This window comes from Diospyros lotus, chromosome 14 (genome assembly GCF_014633365.1).
Source record: "Diospyros lotus cultivar Yz01 chromosome 14, ASM1463336v1, whole genome shotgun sequence".
In the NCBI taxonomy this organism is placed as follows: domain Eukaryota; kingdom Viridiplantae; phylum Streptophyta; class Magnoliopsida; order Ericales; family Ebenaceae; genus Diospyros; species Diospyros lotus.
The window spans coordinates 29,982,856-30,007,861 of record NC_068351.1 but is presented as its reverse complement, the minus strand read 5'-3'; the positions used below and the strand labels follow the sequence as shown (position 1 = coordinate 30,007,861).

At 36.6% G+C, this 25,006-nt stretch overlaps 2 protein-coding genes and 1 non-coding gene across 4 annotated transcripts; all 3 read left to right on the top strand.

Annotated features, from left to right (window-relative positions):
- The first annotated feature begins 1,470 nt into the window (after positions 1-1,470).
- On the top strand, positions 1,471-16,973 carry LOC127790247 (calcium-dependent mitochondrial ATP-magnesium/phosphate carrier protein 2-like). Of its 2 annotated transcripts, none has more exons than XM_052319593.1 (4): positions 1,471-2,338; positions 14,149-14,925; positions 15,046-15,136; positions 15,246-16,973. In XM_052319593.1, exons 1-4 carry the CDS (start codon positions 1,876-1,878, stop codon positions 15,436-15,438), a joined length of 1,524 nt encoding a protein of 507 aa, XP_052175553.1. In that variant the 5' UTR covers positions 1,471-1,875; the 3' UTR covers positions 15,439-16,973. The 2 variants fall into 2 exon arrangements, with proteins under 2 accessions (XP_052175553.1, XP_052175554.1); XM_052319594.1 differs by having other exon boundaries at positions 2,200-2,338; positions 14,136-14,925.
- Positions 16,974-20,689: 3,716 nt separating this feature from the next.
- On the top strand, positions 20,690-20,771 carry TRNAS-AGA (transfer RNA serine (anticodon AGA)). The gene has a single exon. It is a non-coding gene; the product is annotated as a tRNA-Ser (tRNA).
- Positions 20,772-20,979: 208 nt separating this feature from the next.
- Positions 20,980-23,271, top strand: LOC127790474 (uncharacterized). Its single transcript, XM_052320001.1, has 4 exons — positions 20,980-21,253; positions 21,333-21,439; positions 21,528-21,791; positions 22,950-23,271. Exons 1-4 carry the CDS (start codon positions 21,233-21,235, stop codon positions 23,002-23,004), a joined length of 447 nt encoding a protein of 148 aa, XP_052175961.1. The 5' UTR covers positions 20,980-21,232; the 3' UTR covers positions 23,005-23,271.
- The last annotated feature ends 1,735 nt before the right edge of the window (positions 23,272-25,006 follow it).

The window sequence follows — 25,006 nt, the reverse complement described above, 5'->3', positions numbered from 1 at the left end:
TTCCCGCGTTTGAACGAACGAACCAACTTGATAAACGACGTCGCTTTGCCGATGCCTTTGACCAAGCAATCACGCATGAGAAATAAAATGATCACGTTTTAAGCAATCTCGCTTCATTAACAAAGTTTTAGTTAAAAAATTATATTTTTTATTTAAAAACGCATGCTGAGTCACCACCATTCTAAGTTGACTTTGTCTGAATTGATTCAAGATTACTAAAGAGATTAAAAGATAAAAATATCCTCACTTTGAAATTATTACTTCACCTCGAAACATGCGTCCAAATAAAATTTGGGCGAATTTCATCATTGAAGTCCGTCCGCCCAACAGTAGATGTGCTACTGGGCGGATGAAGTTCGCCAACCACTATGCGGATAGACTTTATTTTAATTATTTTTTATATTATAATTATAATTTAATTTAATTTAATTTTTATATTATAATTTTATTTTTTTATTTAATTTTAATAGTAGTGTGCTGGACGGATTTCATCTTAGATGAAATTTGCCGAACCTTGGTCGAGTGGGCTTCATTCCGTGCGTCAACCATTCGGCACTGTAGCACGGCTCTATTATTAAATTATTTATTAATATCAATGTTTTAATGTATATATTTAAAATTTTAGATTTTAAATTATAAGGTTTTATAAATTATTTTTTTATTTTATAATAAAAATTAAAAAATCACAATACAAAGGCTATGAAACAAATGACATACTTAGAATGCCATATGTGTAAATGTTGTGAAACAAATGACACCAACATAGTCCATTCACTATTTTATTGTTTTGTATAAGGTTGTGACCTGGATTATATCAAGTTTATGAATTAAATGATATCCACACAATTATTTCTTAAATTCTTTTTGATAAAATTTTATCAAAAAGAATTTAACTCTTGGAATGATCATCCTTGATTAGTTCTCGTCGTCTGTATTCTCAATTTTGACAGATAAGATAAATCACAAGTATGAAATTTTGCCTCATTATGCAGGCGCAAGAATTGAACTCACGATTCATTGGTGCGAACTCGACATATCATTTGTCCGATTACTCAACCTATGTTCTGAAGGCACTAAATCTAATTCTATTCAATATAATTATGGTAATTTATTTCCTTACAAATTTTTATGAAAATATTAATACCTAATTAGAATACATCAATTTTGCCGTGTTGATTTAATTTTCAAACATGTGAGAAATGGTGGCCAGAGGTTAAATCAAGATTGGAAAACAAATGGCATTGACAGGACCATCACAATTTCCCCTTTTTGTTAAAGTGCGTGTAATGTCAAACCCATAAAAAAATTGACAATAACACGGCTATTTATTCATACTCTTTGTGTTTTTTTGACCCGAAACAAGCAAACTGGGAATTATAGAACAAAACGGGTGGAGCGGGTCCTACCCGACAAGACGGAGGTGAGGTGTCTACGTGAACCTCACCCACCCAAGAATCTAAAGCATGTGATGGCCTGGCGTCCAATTCATATCCACACCTTTTTCACGCCGATGCCTTCCGTTTCCCACCACTAACAGTGAGGCCCTGTTTGGGGCGTCTGGAATCCGTCACTCTCTCTCTCTCTTCGCCAGCCTGCCTCTGTCAAGCCCGTCTATCACTTCGGAGAAGACCCGCTTAGCTCCGACTCGGTCTCTTCTCGTCTTTCTTTGACTCCCCGAACCGGGTCAAATACCCGGATCTTTCCTTTTCGTGGGAAGATCCGCTCAAATATTCTCCTCCCCCGTGCACTGTTCGCGTTCTTTCTCAACTTCGGAATCAAATCATTTCCATTTCGACGTGGGTTTTGCTGGGTGTCCGATAAATTCTAGATCTGTTCCCATTCGGCCCTCCAAAATCCGTGGTGGTTTTTTGGAGGATGTCCGGGGCTGGTCCGGCCGTGGAGCACGTGAATTTTCCGGCGATGACGGCGGCGGAGGACCACCAGAAGGGGCGGCGCGCCGGCTGCTGCAACCCGGTGAGGAAGCCGGGTCCGGTGTCAATGGACCACGTGCTGTGCGCATTGCAAGAGACCAAGGAAGAGAGGGAAACGAGGATTCGGAGCTTGTTCAATTTCTTCGATGCGCAGAATGCTGGGTTTTTGGACTACAAGCAGATAGAGTTGGGGCTGTCGGCGCTGCAAATTCCGGCGGATTACAAGTACGCTAAGGACTTGTTTGGTGTGTGTGATGCGGATAAGGATGGGAGGGTTGATTATCAGGAGTTTAGGAGGTACATGGATCATAAGGAGCTCGAGCTTTATCGGATTTTTCAAGCGATTGATGTCGAGCACAATGGCTGCATTTTGCCCGAGGAGCTGTGGGATGCTCTTGTTAAGGCTGGTATACTATGCTTTTTCCTTGCCCTCAATAGTTTGCTCTTTTTCTTCAATTGATAGTTTTTTTTTTGGTTGCGACCGATTAGAACCCGCAGCAAGTTCCCTTTGCATATAGAAGTTTGTGTGTGGGTTTGCCCCATAGAGGTTTGAACTTTAGTGACAAAGGAGGTTTGAACTATAGTCTCTTATCACTAGCTAGGCTAACCCTGGGGGTATCCAATTGGCAGTTTTATAATGCTATAAGATGTTAAAGCTCTTCTTTTATGGTAGTTTGAGGGTGATCATAGTATGTAACTTTGATACATGTTGAGCAAGAAGAGGAAAACTGATATTGGGATGCAATTGGAATTAGGAAAAAAGGACTCATTTTGGACCTTAGTTCTGTTTTGAATGCCTTCTCCCTTAATGTCATAGTGTAAAGGAACCCTTTCCATGTTAAAAGTTTTTCTTTTGTGGTTGTTTTGGTTAGTGAATGGTATTGACTTCTATCTTGATGTGTATCTGTAAGGCTTGCTGGTGTTCCTTTGGCCATTGAGGGTACTTTAACAAAGTAGAGCATCAAAAGTTTATGGATATGTGCCTTTCTAGCAATACTAGCTGGGTGGGTAGCGCAAAGCTGTCTTAGGAATTTTGGAGGAATAGAAGGAAATTGGATGGAGAAACATGATAAAACCACAACTTAATTCTGTATCTGTAATCTGTAAATTTCATTTTGAATGACTGGAAGGTTTCCTGATCTGTGATGCAAGAACAGAAATGCAAACCAAAAAAAAAAAAAAAAAAAGCAAAAAAAACAAAAAAAGAAGAAGAAATCAATTTATCTTAGGTTTGTTTTGGGTAGTGGGATTTCAGATGATATCAGTTCAAATCTATCTTTGAAGGAGTTGCATTTCAATTGTCATTTGAAATGACACCTATATAGGCATCATTTTAAATCCTTCTATTTCTTGGGTCCAAATCCAGGTAGATTTGGGCCCAAATTCAAATACCTCTAACAATTATGTAACCAAACAATGAATTTGGAATTTGAAATTCTAAATGACAAATGACAGGGTGAAATGACATTATCCAAGTGTAACCGTAAGGAATTTTCTGTAAAGTAATTTACCTTGAGGAGTGCTTCTTGTGGACATCCTTATATAAATAACATCTCCCTCATTGCAAGTAATACCATCCTAAGTCAAAAATATTCCTACTATCATCGTAGCTGCCTAATTCAGATGGGGAAAGTAGTTCAACATTGGAGTTCGTGGCATTGACAGAAGAGTGCACATGGTTGTGTCTATTTTTCCAGTCTCCTAATTGTTAATGCAATGGCGGAGCCTTGTTGGGGCAGGGCGGGCCCATGCCCCCCCCCCCCCCCCCCCAACTTTTAGTTATTTTCATTTGGCCCCTTAATTTTCAAGATTTTTTTCATCTACCCCCCTTACCTTTCAAGAATTTTTTCATTTTCCCCCTATATCTTTCAAGATTTGTTTGTTTACTCCTTATACCTTTCAAGATTTTTTCATGTACCCCCATTTTTCAAGATTTTTTCATATACTTTATGGTTTTTCACGTGACATTTATAATTTATATATATTTTTGTAAGGGTGAGCCCCCAATATCTTATAGTAAGGAAAAAATAAGTGCAATAGTTTTGTAAAATAAAGAGGTACATATATTTTCTATTTTTTAAGCATATATTTTGATTGAACCTATGCTAATACATGTGAATGAATATAATTATGTCTATCTATTAACTCTTTGGCCCCTACAACAATATCTGTCATGCTTTGCCTTGCTCGTGTTAATGGATGAAAGTTACAAGTTTGAGATATGTAATGTATTGAAAATTTAACTTTGGGCTTTTATAGGATATTGCTTGCTTTTCCTACATGTACTCATAAGGTCAGATACTCATGATGCTATTTCAATGGGGTGATCATATTCTTATCTCACTTGCACGTGTTTATAATTTAATTCTTCTATGATCATCTTAAAGGTTTCTCAGTGTAACATGGGTTTGTTGCTCCGAATCTGATTTCAAAATTCATGGGTTGAGATGTTAGACTTAACATTTGCAGGTTTCTAGGACATGTATTTGCTGGTTCAAGCATAGATAATGCATAGAAAATAGATAAATTAATCACATGTGAAGTGCACCATATTTACAAGGGTATTTACATGGAAACCCTTGTATGTGGAGAAAGAAACCAGAAACATGATCCAAGAATAAACTTAAACAAACCATACAATCATGAAGAGCTACACCACACCAACTTACAACCCATCCTGCTATCTAGTTCAGCTTTAGGTAAAAGCAATCTGATCGAATCATCTTGATGGATCTTTAATCACCTGTGATATTTTCACATTTTGGTTTTTTTGTTAGCGATACACTTATGTTCTGTTGGGTGTCTAAGAAAGAATTGAAGGTTTTGAGGATTCATTCCTTTGCTTTGAAGTAGTGCAGGGTTGGGTATCAATCTTGCCACAATAAAGTGTTGCAATCATTGGGTAGAACTCACCCTCAAAAGCTAGCTGTTAAGGGGAGAGTGCCCAAGAGATTATAAACCCCACATCAGGAGTTTGAACTTTCAATGTGGGACAAATCCCATATCTTGCAGTTGATCATAACATACCACCACACTCCGTAGCCCGACGCTCATGACGGCAAGCTGTGTACTAGTCACTACTAGTCCCGAGCGAACATTGCAATGATGGGGTCACATTCGTCGCTTCTCGCTTGTATTAGGAGCCATGGGGCCGGCCCTGATACCACTATTACAACCCTTAGGTAGAACTCACCCTTAAAAGCTAGCTGTTAAGGGGAGGGTGCTCAAGAGGTTATAAACCCTACACCAGGAGTCTGAACTTTTAACGTGAGACAAGTGCCATACCCTGTAGTGGACCATAACATAATGTTTGCAGGGGTTGGTGGAGGATTTGTTAAATGTGTCTTCTAAAATTGGGGATTGGAAGTGGAGAACCTTCAAAACAAAGTCTATTTGGGGTGCGGTAGTGGAATGGTTCAAGAAAGGATTGGCTTGTTGGAAGAGGTAGTATCTAAAGCAGGAATATTACTTCGATTAAGAGCAATTTTCTATGTATTCCCTCTCTTTGATTTCAGTCCTTGTTTCTATCATTAATAAGTCATAGAAGTTGAAGAGGAAAACTTTTTGGGTGATATCTGCAATAACTTCAAATGGTAGTTGGTTAATTGGTGAGCTGATCTGTCTTCCAAAGAGTAAGGGTGGGCTGCGTGCTGAGGAATTGGATTTATCTAACAAAGCTTTTCTTCATAAATGGTCATAAAGGCTTGCCAGTGAACAGAATCATTATTTATATGTAGTGTGTTAGGGATTGGTCTACAGGTGTAGGATTACTTCTCCGTAGTGAGTTGATTTATGATCAAAAGGAGGTGGAAAGATTTTTTAAAGTTTGTTCTGGTTAAAGTTGCAGATTTGGTACTGGGGTTGTATTTTGATTTGATAATGTTTGTGAGGGCTGTAGGCCTTGGTATGAGATGTTTCTTGACTAGGGTAGCTTTAGTAACAAGGTGCCTGTGGCCTAGGTTTTTTTTTTCTTTTTTTTTGTGGCAACTTTCAGGGCTGAATGGACCCTATGACTGCTTCCTTATGATTACCCATTGATTGGATAAGAGGTGGACATATGGGTTTGGTGCCCATCTAAAAGGGGAAACTTTTGCTCTTTTTATGGTTTCCTTTCTCCTTTCCTTTGCAATAAAGGGATCTTTGGCTTTGCCTGGAAAGTTGTTTGGTCAAGTGCTCCTCCTAGAGAGTTAGTTGTCTTCTCCATCTTGTCACTTGGCCTTGGTTGTATCCTTTCTGCTACTAACTTGAGGAAGGTAGGCAATCAGTCTTAAGTGCTTTTATGTGTACGAGAAGTGTAGAATCCATGGACTTTTTGTTGGTACGAAGTTGCTTAACACATTAGGGTCTTTGTTTACTCCATTCTGGGATTCAACGGATTATTCCTGCCTCCACAGGGCTCCTCACGTAATTGGGGGCGGCCTATCCTGCCAGGCTGTTAGGATTCTGTTTTGTTGGCCTTTCTGCTGTTAGAGTGGTTTGGTGGTAGACTTGGTTGTAAAGGAATAGGAGAGCATTTGAGATTTTTTTTTTCTTTTTTCTACTTAAATGATCACATTGTGTCTTCGTTATTTTTGTGGTTGAGGGTGGACATTCCTTTTTGTTTGTCCTCAGTTATATAATTTTTGGACGATATCTTTTGTGTGATAGAAATGAATTGGTGTGCAGAGGACTTGCATAAACCCAAAAACCGACAGTTTGGTTTTTTAAGAAATGGTTCAGTTTTGTTTACCCATTTTCAGAAAGGACAGTGATGATGTGTCCAAAAAGAGGGTCTGGATGAGTTGTCTGAAGTTACAAAAAGACCATTTTATGATTTTAAAACCAGCAAATGCGATGTCTCCTCTTCCTCTAGATTCTCAACTTTCCCTCTCTCTAAAAAGTTTCACCATCATTGCTACATCTCATCTTCTCTATCTGTGAAACCAGAATTCTCAATGTTTGCAATTTCCCGGTTCAGACTCTTCTCTACCCAGTTTCAAACTCCTCTTTCCGGCGTTTCTACTTTTCAAGAAGATGTAAATTGCAAAAAAATTGGGAACATTTTGGTGAAAAAAGAGGGTAAAACCCTTTACTGATTGGAGTTTCCTTGAAGGACACGCTTTCTAGTTTCACATTCTGTGTTCAAACAAGGAAAAATGGCATATTGTCATCTGAAATTGAGGGTTCAAGCATTCTCTCTGTTGAGATAGAGATTTGTGAGTTCATTGCCAAAGCTGGAAGTGTGGAAATGAATTGAATAATGAAGTTCAAACAAGTGAGTGCTTTAGCACAGATATTGGAGATTTGAAGGTTTTAATTGGCTATGGTGGCTTGGATGATTCGTGAAGTATGTGGTTCTCAATTGATTGGGGCTGTTACACAAAAGAGATGACGAAGAATGGGAATTGGAGGTTCATTTTTCCATCTGAAAGTGTTATTTTGAATCTGTTTCAACTTGAGCATTATTTTGTTGGACTAAGCTGTTGACTCTTAAGAGAAGGAAAGTGCAGAACAGTGAAGAGAGCGGGGGAGGGGAGAAGAGAGGAGATGGAGGAAGAAGAAGGGAAAAGGGCAGAGGTGGCAGTGGTGGTTGTTTCAGTAAGTGTTGGAGAGAGAGTGAGTGGAGGATGGTGTGAATTTCAGAGGAAAGAATATCACATCAACTTTATTTATAATGGATAAATAAGCCATTTAACTGCACCAGACAACCAATCAGACATCTTTCTCGGACATACTATCATCATCCATAAAGCTGAGGAGTTCGGTTTGGTTTCGGTTAGTAATGTTGAGAAACTGAACTGAACTGAAAATTTGAACGCAACTTATTGAAACAAACCGAAAACTGAACTGAACTATATGTTTTTCTCTATGTTTAGTGACTGTTTTCATTCTGTCACTCTCTCTTCCTCTCTCTCTCAACTCTCAACAGTCTCACTCTGTGAATGATCTATTGGCCGCTCTATTTTCAATTGAAAAGGTGAGGTTGATAGCATGGGAAGAGGGTTTCTATTCCTAAACGAGTGTGAAACCCTTGACCCTTCCGATCTCCAGAAACACTTTCCAGTCTTTCAAATGATAAAAACCCCTTGCAATCAAAACCCCTTTCATTCAACCCTCAATCAAAACCCTCCCCCCATGTTGCCATTCCAGAAATTGGTTGTTTTTCCTCCCTTGTGCTGTTTGATAGGTAAATATCTGGTCAGGTTCATGATTGTTATTTGTTTACTTGATTTTGATTTTCACAGATTTCATTGTTGAATCAAATACATGTGTACACTGTATTTGACTATTTGAGCTTATATGTTTTGTATCAAATGCTCACCGTTTGATCTATCTTAATTTGTTTGAATTGATTATAGTTGTATACCATGTTTGAACTGATTTTTCTATGCTATGCATTGAATATTGATGGCAGATTTGAACTGATAGTATTGATTCTATTGATAGTAGAAAAATTAATATAAAAGATAAAGTTAACCCTCTATCTACTAGCTTAAGCTTTTAGATGGAATGATAGTTAACAATTTAACATGGTATCATAGCATGCAAAGGTTTTTTGAGTTCAAATCTCACCACTGACCCAATATTTAAATTGATGCACCTGTTTGGACCAGTCATGCTATGAAACTTGGTCACATGTGAGGGGATGTGTTGAGAGTAAAAATAATAATATAAAAGTAAGTTAACCAAGCAACTGAACAGGAAAAAACTGAACTGAGCTGCTTGGTTTTGGTCCAGTTGATAAGCATACTTGGTTGGGTTTCGGTTTGAGACATTTCAAAACCCGAGCACTTGGTTGAGTTCAGTTTTTTTAAGAACCCAAAGTTTGAACACCCCTAGAAATGATAAGTGAGCTAGAATTCATGTAGCGGACCCATACATGTTTTATCTTTAACATGTATTTAAGTAGTGGAACTACTGATTTCTTGTTTATTCACTCAATGTGATTTCTTTTCCATATATTTGCTCCCCCCCGCTCCCCCCCCCCCCCCCCCCCACAACCCCAACAAAAAAAAAAAAAAAAAAAAAAAAAAACCACAACTTCACAAGTTTACATTGATGGTTTAGAGGTCACAGACACTTGCATCCTTCTGTGAGGTCAAACCTCACACCCACCTTTGTTTTGAATTTTGTATGTTGTAATACATTTGAAGGTTGCATGGGTAAGTTCCTCTCATATGATTTGGGGAATTAGGAGGTTTTGCTCTAAAATTTTCAATCAGTGAGTGCAGGTTTAATTGTTCCATTTAGGTGGCTTAGGTTACTGTGGGGAGGAGGTGGAGGGTTGGCAAACAGGGTATTGATTGATTGGTTGATAACGAGAAAAAAAATGAAGTTAAGTCCGTAGAATTGCTCTAACTGTGATGGGAGTACTACTGTTTCGGTTGCATTGTCTTGTGTCTTTTCAAATGAATTAGTTGCTCCTTTGTTAGTTCCTTTTAGAAGCAAAATACAGAAATGTGGGATGTGCATGCATCAAGTGGACCAAACAGGTAAAGCAGCTGGAGAAAAAAATTTACTTCGTACATTTATAAGGACAGGTGATATTAAGAGTTGGGAATCATGCAATGAATTTTTAGTATTGTGTATGATAATCAAAGCTACTTATTTAATTTTTTTAAAGGGAAACAAATAGTGTATGGTGCCAAACAATGACCTTTCTCTCTTTTTGCACTATAGTAAGGTAATAATGGTTAAACTAGGAGAGTATTTTTGTGTTGTATTATGATTGTCAAAAAGATGAAGCTATAGGCAAAGTGGATCGATGATTTATTCTTCACTGGTTAGAAGACTCGCATTAAGAATTGGACTCAACAAAATATAGTAGTGAGAATATGAAGAAGGTGAAAGCTATACAAAACAGTTGATTGAAGTTCAATGAGGTAGTTTTATCATGTCTAAAAGCATGAAAAACTTGAATTTGAACTAGAAAAATGAAAGGCCAAGTTTGCTTGATGATGAATCAAGCATGATTGTTGTTGACAATCTGTCTATTATGATCATTAGATGCTGTGGTCAAGGTATTTTTGGAGAATATTTGATAATTTTACAATTCAAGCCAGGATCGTTTGAGTCTTTAACTTCTTACTTCCTTTATTTGGAATAAGATTATTTATTTGTTTATTCTTTTATATATCATGAGGATTCTCTTTTGTTTGTTCTTCTTTGATAAATGATGAGGATTAACACACTAATGAAGCTGTCACAACCCCAAAGATATAGTAGTAATTGTCCAATACATGTATTTCTTTCTTGTTGTACTTTAGGTTGCTGTCATATTGTACCTTTCAATTTATCATTAACTGAAAGGATAGAATAACCTATAAATAGGCTAGATTAGTTAGAGAACAGGCAGTTGTTGAATGATATTTGATTACTTCCCTCTCAAATTCTCTTTCCCTCTTTGTTCTCTCTGAATTCTCCCTCCATTCTTCTGATTTCTCCCTCCCTCTCTATTCTCTCTCCCCCAATTTCTTCCAAATTCCCTTACAAACCCTAGGTTAAACCTTGAGTCGTGACATTTGGTATTAGAGTCGATGGTCCTCGGCTGCTGAATTGCGAGTGAGGTGAGTCAGGAAGGTGAGTGCTGGAAGCAGAATTCCTGAGCGATTGCTGATCATAGGCTATTGCAATTAGAGGCGGTCATTTGTAGTCGATTCTTGACTGTGAGATAGGCATTCTTTAGGCGATCCTAGCAGTGAACAAAAGTCGAAGTGCAAGGCGAGCATTGGCGATGGCAGAAGGAACACGAATGAAGCAGCTTGAGGCGAGAATGGAGGCATTGGAATTCAGATTGAGGTAGACTCAAGAAGAAGTTAGTCACGGCAGAGAAAAAAGCACTGCAACCAGAGAAAGTGTGCAGAGAGAACTGGAAAAAAAACAAATAAACTCTTGAGAATTTTGGCCAGAGAATGAATAGCATTTTTAACATGTTGTCAAAATTGCCTCAGTTTAGCTTACCAGTGGATTTTCCACCTAGATCCACTTCTGATCCAATCCTACCTGGTGATGGAATTCTTCCTTGAGCTTCAAAATTGCAAGAAGTTGAGGAGTCGTCACCGGTCTTGGATCCAACAATCTGGGTAAGAGGTTCTTCTCAAACCTCTCCTTATACTCCAATGCCTAGGCTGGAGATGCAAGTGTTTAAAGGAACAAAACCTAGATGGTGGATCCGCAGATTTGACAGGTTTTTTCAATATTATAATGCAGTAGAAGGACAGAAGATCAACCTTGCAACAACCTATCTCAATGATATAGCTGACTCATGGTATCAAGGTTGGATCAAGATGAGGAGATCTGATGCTAAATGGACTGAGTTTGTGGAGGATCTATGTGGCTTGTTTGGAGAGAAGTCTATGACCAATGTGGTTGAAGAATTTAACAAATTATAGCAGGATGGATTCGTGATGGAGTATTAGATCCGATTTGAGGAATTAAGATATTTGATGTTGAATTCACAACTTGCTTTAACAGAACAATACTTCATTTCCAGCTTCATCGGTGGCCCCAAGGATGAACTAAGGAAAACAGTCAAGATGATGCAGCCTGCAACTATTAAGCAGGCTGCTGAGAAGGCAAGGTTACATAAGCTTGCTTTAGTAGCTGTGGTGCCTTGTCTCTCTGAGAGGGTTCTCTTCGAGAAAGTCTCTCAAGAATGAAACGCCTTGGAGAAGGAAGCTGCCAATAGGCCTCTCGGAGAGGCTCCTCCGAGGATCTCTTCGAGAGGATTCTTCCTCCCAGAGGGACATCTCTCCGAAAGGCCAGCAACACAGTTGGTCACGTGTCTCAATCAATCATCAAGACTCGGACTTTTATAAACGGCAAAACACAACACGATTGGCGGGATCCGAACTTCTAGTAACCTATTTTGATTCTCTCAAACTTTCCTTTCCGAAGTCCTTACATTTCTTTCTGTAACTTTTCTTCTCTCTGGATACTGACTTGATCGTCGGAGGGTCTTCGTGGGAGTTTCTTCCCGCAAGCCTTCTAACCTTTGTCTTGTGTTATAGTCCTTCTAGAAGCTGAGCCACAGGTCATCAGTCCCTTCGAGAGAACATCTGTTCTCTTCGAGGCCCTTTAAGCACCTTCCCGAAAGAGTCATCTTTTCTTTTTGGAAGCCAATATATTCCTCTCTGAGAGGTGTAATAGACCCCCTTCGAGAGCCGTTCACAGAACCGGGCACAAGGCTAGTCGATTCTCTCCGATAAAGCCTGGCTCTTTCCGAGAGACGAGCTCCCTCTGAGAGGCCTCCTCTCTCCGAGAGATATCCCCTCTCTAAGAGACACCTGTCCGTAGCTCTCTCAACCCTTCTTTGGTTCCTTTCTCTCGGAAAATCCCCCTCTCCGAGAGAGCTCTTTCGGTGGCTACACTTTCGATCACAAACACCTCGCACGGCTTCAGACGACGGTTTCTCTCACTCCAAACAAGTTTCAATTGTTGTATTTTGGCAACAACAGTAGCAATTTTCAAAAAGCACAAAATCCTACTAGAAATTCATCTTGTGATCAGTCAACAGTCAGAAGGAAATCTGAATTCTAGGGTGTACACTAATCCTAATTTAGTCAAACCTACTTTGATGGAGCAAATGAGACAATTAGGATTGTGTTATAGGTGTGGAGAAAAATTTAGTCCAGGACACCAATGCAGAAGGCAATTATTATATTCGAAAGGACTAGATGATGAAAGAGAGGAAGAAGAACAAGTCGGGACTGGATGAAGAAACAGGTCCAGTTACTATAATTTCTTGGGGACAAGAAATCTCTCAAGGAGGGGGGATTGTCACGACCCCAAGGATATAGTAGTAATTATCTAATACTTGTATTTCTTTCTTTGTTGTACTTGAGGCCTATCATATTGTACCTTTCAGTTTATCATTAATTGAAAGGATAGAACAACCTATAAATAGGCTAGATTAGTTAGAGAATAGGCAGTTGTTGAATGATATCTGATTACTTCCCTCTCAAATTCTCTCTCCCTCTCTGTTCTTTCTTAATTCTCCCTCCCTCTCTATTCTCTCTTCCCCGATTTCTTCCAAATTCCATTACAAACCCTAGGTTGAACCTTGAGTCGTGACACTATGTTATTGAATTGCTGTTGGAGCAATGTTTTCAAAAACGCTAAGCGCAGTTAAGCACAAAAGGCTTATGGAGCTTAAGCGCAAAACGAAGTGCACTCTTAAGCCAAGTGAAGCACACATAAATGAAATAAAGAGTATAAACTTTTATAAGTCTAAAAAATATAAACTATTAGAAAAGTAATCATTAAAATAACGAAATAAGAATGAAGGCTGCAAATTTAATAGATGATGAGATGCTATTTTTCATTTACATTTTATACATGTTTACAAGGTCATAAAATCATAAAAAAAAAGCATAAAGGAAAAAAAAATCCCTAAATTACACCTATCTCCAATCATTCAACACCTAAATTACAACAATCCTCAAACAATCAATCAACAACGGGTAATTTATAGCAATCAAGAATCAATCATTAATCCCTAGTTTACAACAATCAAGAATATATTAGTAATCTCTAATTTACATCTAATTACATGTTTCCATCAATATTTTTTGCTTGGTAAATATAGTCTCTTTTTTAGTTTAAATGTATATATGATTTTATCAGATCTTAAACAGCTATTTTTAGGTTATGTTTCCATTCTTGCAGCCATATCATTGCAAAAATTTAAACAAATCCAACTTTTTTTGTTGTCTAATAAAAAAAAAATAGTGTATTTCTGAAGCTTGTTATTTTGTGCTTCAATGCTCAGGTAAAAGCACAACTAAACATGCTCAGCTAAAGTTGTTGAGCTACACACAAAAAGCCCTAAGCATGCTTCATTTTGCACTTTTCACTTTTCGCTTAAAAGCACACTTCTAAACACTGGGTTGGAGCAATCTTCATGTTGCTAATTTAATGTCTATTTTGTAACTGCTGCATATTTTTTTGTTTTTGTAAGATTTTATTTTCTGGAGCAACATCCCATGGAGCCTTCTCAATTAACTGTTTTTATATTATGTTCTCAGCTAATAATTGTTTTTCTCTTAAGGTAAGTCTGTCTATTTTGTAACTGTGTTATTAACCATGTCATAGGATGAAAAATTATGTTTTATGCAGTCAAGTTTAATTTCTGTGACACAAAGTTTTAGATTTATTTTTCTTTGGTAACTTGAATGAAGACATTTTATATCTGCTATCATGTCTTCATCTTATAAGCCTTGGCAGTTCTTTTTTGCAGGGATACAGATAGATGATAATGAACTTGCACGTTTCGTTGAGCATGTTGATAAGGATAATAATGGAATTATAACTTTTGAAGAATGGAGAGATTTTCTTTTGCTGTATCCCCACGAGGCAACCATTGAGAACATTTATCATTACTGGGAAAGAGTATATCTTGTAGATATCGGGGAGCAGGCTGTTATTCCTGAAGGCATCAGTAAGCATGTTAATGCAACTCAATATCTGCTTGCAGGTGCAGTGGCTGGAACTGTTTCTCGTACTGCAACTGCTCCTCTTGATCGCCTGAAGGTCGTTATGCAAGTACAGACTACACATGCTTCTGTAGTTTCTGCAATTAAGAGCATATGGAAGGAAGGAGGTTTCTTGGGGTTTTTTCGAGGTAATGGGTTAAACGTTCTGAAGGTTGCACCTGAAAGTGCCATCAAGTTTTATGCTTATGAGACATTCAAAAATATCATTGGAGCTCAAGGGAAGGATGATATAGGCACTGCTGGGCGACTTCTTGCTGGTGGCATGGCTGGTGCTGTGGCACAAACATCTATCTATCCTGTAGATCTTGTGAAAACTCGATTGCAGACTTTTGCTTGTGAAGGTGGGAAGGCTCCCAAGTTGACTAAACTGTCTGTGGACATTTGGGTCCAGGAAGGACCTAGAGCCTTTTATAGAGGGCTTTTCCCGTCTCTTCTTGGGATAATCCCTTATTCTGGCATAGACTTTGCTGCCTATGAGGCCTTAAAGGACATGTCAAAGAGATACTTCCCTCAGGACACTGGTATGGTGTCTTTGCTGTTCTAATGAGTGATGTTCCTCTTATTCTAGCCTTTTGGCCTTTTCATTTATAGATGTATTTTTCAAGAATAATTGCGGTTTAAAAGCCTAGCTTTTCCTACAGAACCTGGACCTCTTGTGCATCTGGGATGTGGGATGGTTTCAGGAGCTGTTGGAGCAACGTGTGTTTACCCTTTGCAGGTTATCCGAACAAGGTAAAATTCCCTGTTTGACTGTCCCGCACTTGTTTCCCCTGTTCATTTATTTTAAGTTTGGACTCCTGCATTTCCCCATTGATCCTAATTGTAATAGTTGCCTTTTCAGGCTGCAAGCTCAGCGCTGTAATTCCCCTACTGCTTACAGCGGAATGTCGGATGTCTTTCGGAGGACTCTTCAGCATGAAGGCTGGAGAGGTTTATATAAAGGACTTATCCCTAATCTTCTAAAAGTTGTGCCATCAGCAAGCATAACATACATTGCTTATGAAGCCGTGAAAAAGCATCTAAGTCTTAGCTAGGTGATACTGCAACCCGGCTTAATGGCTTCTTGTCGCTGAAAGTTGAAAGTAATAGCAGTGCTGACGACGACGATATAAAGAATAAGATTAGTAGATTGCTAATCGAATAGTAGATAAGTTTTTTTTGTGTCATATAATAGATCAAACTTCCCTTAATGAAATGCACAAAGGTTCTCATACACCATGTCAGTTTCCTGAGGTTTACATGAACTATTTAGGCGGAAAATTTCACTGTAATTCAAATGATAATTGTTTGTCAGATGAAAGGGTACAATTCTTCGAGTATTTTTGTTCTCTGTCAAATGAATACAACAGATGCAGGGCCTCTGTGTCTATCTCTGCTATCTCATTTTCCAGCAGCCTGTCTTTTGGCATGTGATGTATTCTTTTCTGTGGCCGCCTTGATCAACTATCTGGACATGCCCTTTTTGTATACTATTTCTTGTTGCATATGGGTCCTCACTCAGTGGGATTAAGGCTTGTGATAATTATTATTATTTTGATGCTTAATATTGGAATTTGCTTAAATGGGAGTGCGATTTTGTTCAACCTGGGATAAAAAAAGTCATTTTGGTCTCCCTCCTTTCCCACCACCCATTTCTCTCGTTTCTTCTGCGGTTGACTCGCCGACTGTTGCCTCACCGACCCGCTACTCACCTCTTTGCCTTGCCGCTGCTCGCCGCCTCTCCTCGCCTCGCCAACCCGCCGCTGCTTGCTACCTCGCCTCGCCGTTTCTCTCTCCTCTCTCTCTTTTCTCCCGCCGCTTTGCCATCGCCTCTTTGCCTCGCCGCTGGGCAGCGGGTCGGCGAGGTGGCGAGCAGCATTCGGTGAGTCGACGACGGGAGGAAGGAGAGAGAGGAGAGAGAAACGGGTTGGTGGGTAGGGAAGGAAGTTCAAAATGATGTTTTTACCCCAGGGTGAACAAAATCGCACTCGGAGGCTGAGACTGACATTTGCACCGAACCCAGAACGCGGGAGAGTCTCGTGCACTGGTTCATTGATTTGTGTTTATTGGTATTTGTTGGATGTCCGTATTTTCTGCAGCTTACCAGATTTTCAGATGAATGGAGCTGGGGTTTTCTTATACAAGCAGCGGTAAAGAACTACCGTGTAGGGGTGTGTGCTTAGTTTGGTTTAAACGATTAAAACCAAATTGAACTTGGTTAGATTGGTTTGGCTTGTTAATCTTGCGAAAGATGGTTTATGGTTTGGTTTATGGTTTGTGGTTTGGCTTGTTAATCTTGCGAAAGATGGTTTATGGTTTGGTTTATGGTTTGTAACTGTCAAGTCTGCTTTGCAGTAATAAGGGTCAGTTTTAGGCAGAAAACGTGTATGTGAAGGGGAAATGGAAGTTGCAGACGTGAACAGATGTAAAACATAAAGGAAGAGAAGAAGCTGCTGCCAGTTATGGCATTAACACAAGTGATGTTAATTATGTAGAGTACAGACAAAAGCACACAAACTCAATGAGCAAGAACGGCGTTACAAAAATGAAAACTGGAAGAAAGGCATTGCCTTCCCTTTGCCTCTTTGACTTGCCTCTTTACACCCTCTGCAACTCACTTATGGAAGAGGGTATATGCAACCACATGTGGTTGCCGCCGCCGCAGCAGCAGCCGCACCGGCCATCGTCGTCTTTTTCTTCTTGTTGCACATCTCTCAGATGGCACAGGCCCTCAGCTTCACAGACGGGCTGCTAAAGAGAGCATGAACTTGTTCTTTTCTCTCCTCCTGTTCTGCACACACACACATATATATACATATATAATTACCTTTCATCCAAGAAACCCCAGCCCTCTCAAAATATGAAATGGTATATATAGATAAAGAACTATTATAGTAAATAAGCTTGTTTACCTGACACATGTGAGTTCCCTGGATCCCATGAAGTAATGTTCTTATCAGTTACACTCTGTTTCAGTAGACAAATTTTCTATAAAAAATAACAAAGAAGGCATGTTAATGGAGGGCATCACATCTTTTAAGGAATGGTCCCCCATAGCATAATTCCCATATTAGGTTAAATTAATCCCCCACTGGGAATATTTTTATTTGAAAGGAATTAATCTAATAGAGGATTAGTCACTTATTCATTGCATGTGCAGAAAAAGCCAAAGGAGATGGGTAGGTTGGGGCAAAGCTTTGGTTAAAAGTGGCAAAGACCTTCTCAAAAGAAGGCAAAGAAAAGATAAAACTAATTGGAAAGGTTGGTTAAAAGTAGTTGTCTTGACAACATATAGAGGTTAGCCACAAGTCCAAAAAAGCAAAATCCAGCTTAGATAATGGCTTCTTGGGTGCAAAGGTGAAGTCCCTCACCTTAAGGGTAGATAATGGCTTCTCTTTTAACTTGATGGGGATACACTCACTTGGGCCATTCTCTCCTCACCATGGACCTCCTTCAAATGGTTTTTCATTCTTTTTGTTTAGGTAATATATTTTTTATATTTTCAATTCTTATACAATATTAGATGTTGGAAATCATACTTGTAAATTTTGTTTTGTATGCATATCTTTGTGGTATTGTTATAGTACAAGCATTACAAAGATATTGTATTAAGAAATTCGTCTTTCCTTATTACAAGAACTCTATTCCAAAAGTCTTATTACTTGCAACAACAAAAAATACACCCCTTATTCGTGTGTAGTGACTCATTGATTATTTATTTTTATATAATATTTTATATAACACATGATGTATAATGTGTTAGATTTTTTTATAATTAGGTGAGTTTACATAAATTATGAATTTTATTTTATATTAATTAGGTCACCATATATTAGCCTTAATATAAGATTCTTATAAGTCAATAAAAAATTAATGCAAGTTAAATGAATGCAGATTAAATTAGTATGAACTTATTGGTCTTCTATGTGTCGGTGAGTAAGATTTTCTCTATAATTTTAAGTAGAATAAAACTCTAGTTATTTGTGAGAGATATAAATATTCTCTTAAAAATAGTTACATTCTCTTAGGTCGTTACGAAGTATTCAAAAGTTTGAGAAAGAAAAAAAAAAATTCTAATGTACATTTTTTATGTATCCATTGCAAAAAACACGATTCAAATAAATTTGTCTATAAATTGTAATTCATAATATGAAATGGGTGCTCTAAGCACTTAAACAATCGTGTTTGACATTAGTATCTATATGTTGAGTTTTATTAACAATATATACATAAATGAAATATATGTTATTAATTGAATATATCTTTTATAGTAATTGTATAATTATTGATTATATAATTTGTCTATTTGTCATTATTATATAATTTATTTTTCTATTATACGATTCTCTATATCTTATATGTGGTTTAGAGATATTTTTGTATTATATATTATGTTAAATTATTTGTTTCGGATATACTTTTTCCTGAGAGAGATGATTTAGTAACATATCCAAAACCGTAACCCAAAATCATCTTGAACTTCTAACTAATATGTTTAGGTAGTATTTGTTTAAATAAGTAAAATAAAGTTATATTAAAATAAGGTTGGAATATTTTTCGAACCAATATATGGAATAATTAAAATAAGGTTAGGAAGCATTCTAAGATTTTTATCAAACTGGTTATTGATTTTTTTGAAATAAAATGGGGGACATATGCGTCATTTTTTTTCTTATTAGTAAGGTTCAAGATATGTTTATCTAGAGGGAGTAAAAAATAAATATATCTAAAAAATGTAAGATAAGAAGTCACGTGACTTCTTTTTTAGGGGATTATCAAATAAGTTAAACAAATACATTGAAAATGACAAAAATCTAAAACATTTTTCATATCTTATATTTTTCGATTTATATATTAATTAGTATAGAATAATAGTAAGGGCTATGATTCAAAGTCATTAATTAAACATGAATTGTCCTTAGATAAAAAAATGTCACTAATTAAATGAGTGAAAGATATCAAATAGAGCTAAATGTGGAAATATTGTTGCAATATACCCCATGAATTATGAATAATTTTGGGTAGTTTTTATTACATTGGAAATACTATTTCTATATAGAATTTGCACATTTTGTTATTTAATTTTACTATATTATGTATTTAATTAAGAATACAAGAATGTTTATAACAATAAAATGTATAATGTCGTAAAGTTAAGTGTATAACAAAATATACAAAATCTATGTACAATTTTTTTTTTTCTTATTGATGATGCTTAGAACCGATCACCACACAAACAAAGTTTATCCAAAGCCAGTTATGTTTAATAGCTATTCTCGATCTTGAGTTTATTCAAAACCTGCTCTACTTGCAAAGGTTGAGCTCGATCTCCTGGTATAATCTCTCATGATTAAGTTAGTCTTGGTATCAAAGGTAAAATAAAGTAGAATATATAATAAATAACATACGATCTCTTAGAATTTATGCTTTTATATAGGCGTATTGTGAGATAAAAAAGAATCATGATTGTGACTTATAGGCCATTCTAAATAAGTGAAGATTTTAGCCCGTATCCAAATATATCCTAACCTTCCAAAACGAGGGGCATTCCGCCATGGTACTATGTGTGTGCAAAGCAATTAGTTTCATAAGTAGAAAATTGAATTAATGCCAAATTATCATGAAATTTAGTGTTTCTGTTGGATATTATTTCTAAAATTATATTATTTCTATTTTTTTTTTATAAAAGTCAAGAGAAAATAATTTAGTATTTAATCAAAACTGTTTATAAAAAAGAAAAAAATATTACAAAACTGTTTATATAATTAATACTATTTAATAAGTATATTGTTTATAATTTTAACTATCAATTGAGGACAATTTTGTCTAAATATAATTTTAATTTATGGTTCTGTTTTTTTTTTTTTTTCACTTTAGAACAAACTGTATTTTACAAATATATACATATATATATTTACATAACTTTTGTTACGATAAAAGTGATTTTTCACTTTTGATCATACCTTAAAAAAAAACATATTTTATTTTTTTAATACTTTAAAATAGTATAAATTGTTTATTGCTTGAGAACTTGAAATATTATAAAATTTTGACTTTAAATTTATCTTTATGTGAAATTACGTAATTATTTATGTTTATTCATGTTTATTCGAGAGGCTTAAGTCCCATGTGTTTTGCCTAAAGGAACCTATTATTTAACATGATTTTTAAATTATTTTCGATTAGGTTATCATTTTAATATGATTTTGATAGTTAACAAGGTGGAAGCCCTCTGCCAATTTATCAAACACTTTGCTTAAGCGCTAATAGCTTTATTAAAGAGCTTACTTAACCTTGGACTTCATCGTGGACGTGCCGGAGTGGTTATCGGGCATGACTAGAAATCATGTGGGCTCTGCCCGCGCAGGTTCGAATCCTGCCGTTCACGATCTCTAACTTTTTGCTTCCATCCTTTAGTTTTGGACATTTAACATTAATGATACTGCATTTCCCTTTTGATAAAACGGTAGAAGGGCACGTAAGGAATCATCACAGTACACAGTAGCAGATACGTACTGTAGATGAAGATGACTGGTTGCTTCAGGAGACTTCTAATGACTGACAAATGGGTCAGAATCATTAGCCTCTTGATCCAAAAGAAAGGGTTAACTAGGGTCTTCGACTTTATCTAAAACAGTTCTCTGTGGGTCTCTCCCGAACCATCTTAATTCCTCCACTAATTAATGCTTACTACTATATATGTGTAATGATCCATAACCCAGAAATTAAGCAGCATACCCTACAAGCTTGGAATCACTTGCAGATCAAGAGTTCTGGATCGCCTTGTTGCTCTCACAGCTCGATTTCAAGCAAATTGGATTTTGCTCATTAACTAATTAATTCATATACATGGCTTTCATCATGTCTCCTGTAAGTTGTCTTCGTTAATTCCTTCATTGTGTACATATCTTCATATGTTAATTTGATTAATGATCGGAGCATGTTGCAGGTCTACTGGAGATCCATGGCGAGTCGCCAGCTGGGAGCGATCAGGAGATCGGGATTTGTCCCTGCCCTTGATTTGGGTCATCACCCTCCTCAAGCCACCAAGCCAAGGTGAACACAGAACACTGCTGTCATCGCAAATTGAACTTCAGTATTCGTACTATATATAAACTTCATGCTTGTGTGGAACCGACGGCAGGTCGATGAAGGGTGAGCGGGTGCCGGCGTACGTGGCTGTGGGGATGATAGCGGTGTCGACATCTCTAGGACTCTTCACGGCGATGCATCAGCTGAAGCGCGCCCCGGACGTGGCGGTGAGGAAGTCGAGAAGGGAGACGGTCCCGGAGGTGGAAGACCCCGATCGGGTGGTGGAAGACGCCGGCAAGTTCATCAACAAATCACTCTTCCGAAAGGTGGCGCGGATCCACCCCCGTGGTCATGCTCCCGCTGAATCTCTCGTCAGGTACCCTTAACAAGCATTAGACGAAGGTGGCTAAGGGAGCGTTTGGCTTAGTTTGAATTATGAGATCAATTTTATGAATTATAGAGGGTTATATTGCAAATTTTAAATTTTATTGAGGGCATTTTCAGTCTTTTTTTAGTTTATAAGCTCTATAATTTATGATTTTTTTAATTAGTTAATAAATAAAAAAGAATAACTCTTATAAACTCTATTTTCAAAAATAGCCATTCAAGTTAAAACAATTTTGGTAATTAGGCTCTCAAGTTATGATGCACGGAACGCTTTTTGGTGCTGTTTTAGTATTTTTGAACTTTTTTTTTTTTATAATGAGCTCCTAGAAACAGTCAAAAAAAAAAAAAAAGAAGGATTATTTTTTTATTTTAAAAATATTTCAAATTATTTTATAATATTAAAAATATATTTTCGGTCTTAAAAAAATTTAATATTTTTAAAATTTGTTTAAATATATTATAAAATTTATGTTTATTTTTAAATTAAATATTTATTTTATATTAAAATTTATATTTATTAATTTATTAATTTTTTTATATTTTTTATTTACATATTTTTCTTATATTTTTATTTTTTTTAAAAATATTATTTTTTTATTTTTATTTCGTATCATTTTAATTTTTTGTTTCATTTCTATACAAGCTAGGGCTCAAGTGGTATAGGACTAAATTATTAAGAGCTCTTATACACAGTCTAACCGACTCTATTGAGGGGTCATCAAAGGCGTTAAAAAAATAAAAATACTCTTGCCTAAATTACAAAATTACAAACCTTGTCATTGCCTTGTCTACCAGCTATCTTTTCTCTCTCTTTTTCCATGGCTACTGATGCAATCGCCACCCTTATCTCGCTGATTGCCACTGCATCCTTGGTGGAGGGAGGCAACAAGGCGAAGGCAACAACGATCAGCAATTGCATTAGTGACCATGTAAAAGAAGAAAGGAGAAGCTAGGCGAACAAAGGCAATAACAGGATTTGTAAATTTGCAATTTGAGGAGGGTATTTTTGTCTTTTTGATACCCTTCGATAATCCTCTCGAGACATATGTCGGGCAGTGTAAATTAATTCAATTATTAATTTGACATTAGATCATGACCCCATTTAATTAGCTCTTTTTTTTTTTTTTAATTTGTTGGGGGATGACAGGCAGCCGCACGTGGAGACACTGAAGTCGGTTCGCGTGGATCCCAGGATGCATTGATCTATATAAATATATAATAATAATATTATAAAAGCACGACGGCTGTAAGCAGAACCCTATGTAGAGATGAATCCGCGATAAGTAACGGTCGGTCTGTCTGTCTGCGAGTTTGTTCAGTTTCATTGACATGTACGTACATCACATTACTACACTACTAATGGGTACGAACATCTTGGTGATGACACTAATTATGCGTGTTACTTTGTACGTGTATGCATATATAAGATTGAATAAGAAATAAAGTTGGTTTGCTCCCCTCCCCTGCCCTCCTAGCTGTTGTCTTCCCACTGAAATTTTGCAGAAGACTTGGAAGAAGGATATTTATTTTTTAGTTATAATAAATCTATTATTATTGTTGATGTTGAAATCTCTAATTTGTCCAACAAATTGAGATGGAATAGAACAAGTGCTTATTCAAGTTGTATATATGGTGACAGTTAAAACGTTTGTCAACTCGGTTGGGGCTTCTTGGGGTGTGCTTGGATATGCCCGTGTGTCTTCATCTTTCTCCAAGTTCATTGCATTGGATCGGGGCTTTAATGAGAATGTTTTGATGGTGATCGTTTTATGGCAAAATTTTAATATTTTTTTCTCATTTAAGGATGTGTTAAGATTATTTTAATAAAATTTATGTTAAGATTGTTTTTAGAATATATATAAGTTTACGGAACTTTGATAGGTTTATCTTGATAGAATATATAAGATTAATTTTTTAATTTTTTAATATAATTTATCTATTAATATAATCATATGTATTATTTTATCTTATGTTTCATTTATTGATGTATTTTTTAATATGATTCTTTGTAGGGATATTCTAAAGATAATATATGAATGTTATGTGGAGTTCAAAATATTCTAAGTGATTAAAATATATAAAGCATTACTCAAATTTAAGAGTAATGTGTTTTAAGTGTCAAACATCAAGATTTTTTAATAAATAATTATATGTTCAAGTGATAGTATTTGAGTTTTGATTCATAAAGTTTAAATTTTTTATTTGATATTTGATATCAAAGTTTTAAGATTCTCAATGTTCTGAAAATAATGAAAAAATATTTAAAATTTTATTAGTTGTGTGTTTGTTTCTTGATAAGCAATACATTCAAATATAAATGAGATGGTTTAGAGTTTATAGAATAGAAATCATATATGTTTTGTTTAACTTATATATGTTTTTATAAAATATAAATGAGATATCATGAAGCTTAAGTTAGTGCATCTTTGGGTTATATGTTGTGCTTTGCTGTTGAGTAACATATAGACTTAATGCATATTTTAGTCTTTGGACTAATCAAAAAAATATTTTTAAGGATATCAACTAAATTGTGTTCACTATTTATTTCTAGATAAAATAATTTATACACTTTTAGTCCCTGGTTTAACCGACGTTAATTGAGATGTTAATTTTACCTCGTCACGCTACCACGTTACTGACACGTCACTCCTTAGCACTGCCACGTCACCATGGCTTAATGCATTTTTTAGTCCTTGGACTAATAAAAAAAATAGCTTTAAGGATATTAACTAAGTTGTACTCACTATTCATCATTGGATAAAATAATTTTATATATTTTTAGTCCCTGGCTTAACTGACGCTAATTGAGACGTTAATTTTGCTTCGTCATGCTGCCACGTCACTCATAATATCCACGTATGCTGTCCATATTTATATATAAAAAAAAAAATAACGTCGTCTACACATACCAGCCATGGCTGCCAGCGGCCATGGGGAGCCTTTTTTTTCCTCTTCTCCCTCTCTCCTCGTTCTGGACCGTTCTTGCCTCTGCACCTGTCGTCGATTCAGCCATTGCCGATTGCCTTGGAACGATTGGGGGTCGGGGACCCTAAACCTAGCGGTCGAGGAACGGCTGGGATCAGGGACCAAGGTTCTGGTGTTCCCCGACCCCCAACAGCCGATGGCCAGTCGCCCGACCGCTAGGTTACCGATCCCAGCCACGGTTGGGTCAAGGAACCAGCCTCTCTATGATCGTGGTCGGGG

Bases quoted from the DNA above. Each gene is read 5' to 3' on its own strand.
- LOC127790474 (XM_052320001.1), top strand. From the start codon at position 21,233: ATGGCTTTCATCATGTCTCCT. The intron at 21,254-21,332 runs GTAAGTTGTCTT...AGCATGTTGCAG, and splicing joins TGGCTTTCATCATGTCTCCT to GTCTACTGGAGATCCATGGC. The intron at 21,440-21,527 runs GTGAACACAGAA...AACCGACGGCAG, and splicing joins CCTCAAGCCACCAAGCCAAG to GTCGATGAAGGGTGAGCGGG.
- LOC127790247 (XM_052319593.1), top strand. From the start codon at position 1,876: ATGTCCGGGGCTGGTCCGGCCGTGGAGCACGTGAATTTTCCGGCGATG. The intron at 2,339-14,148 runs GTATACTATGCT...TCTTTTTTGCAG, and splicing joins GGATGCTCTTGTTAAGGCTG to GGATACAGATAGATGATAAT. The intron at 15,137-15,245 runs GTAAAATTCCCT...TTGCCTTTTCAG, and splicing joins TTGCAGGTTATCCGAACAAG to GCTGCAAGCTCAGCGCTGTA.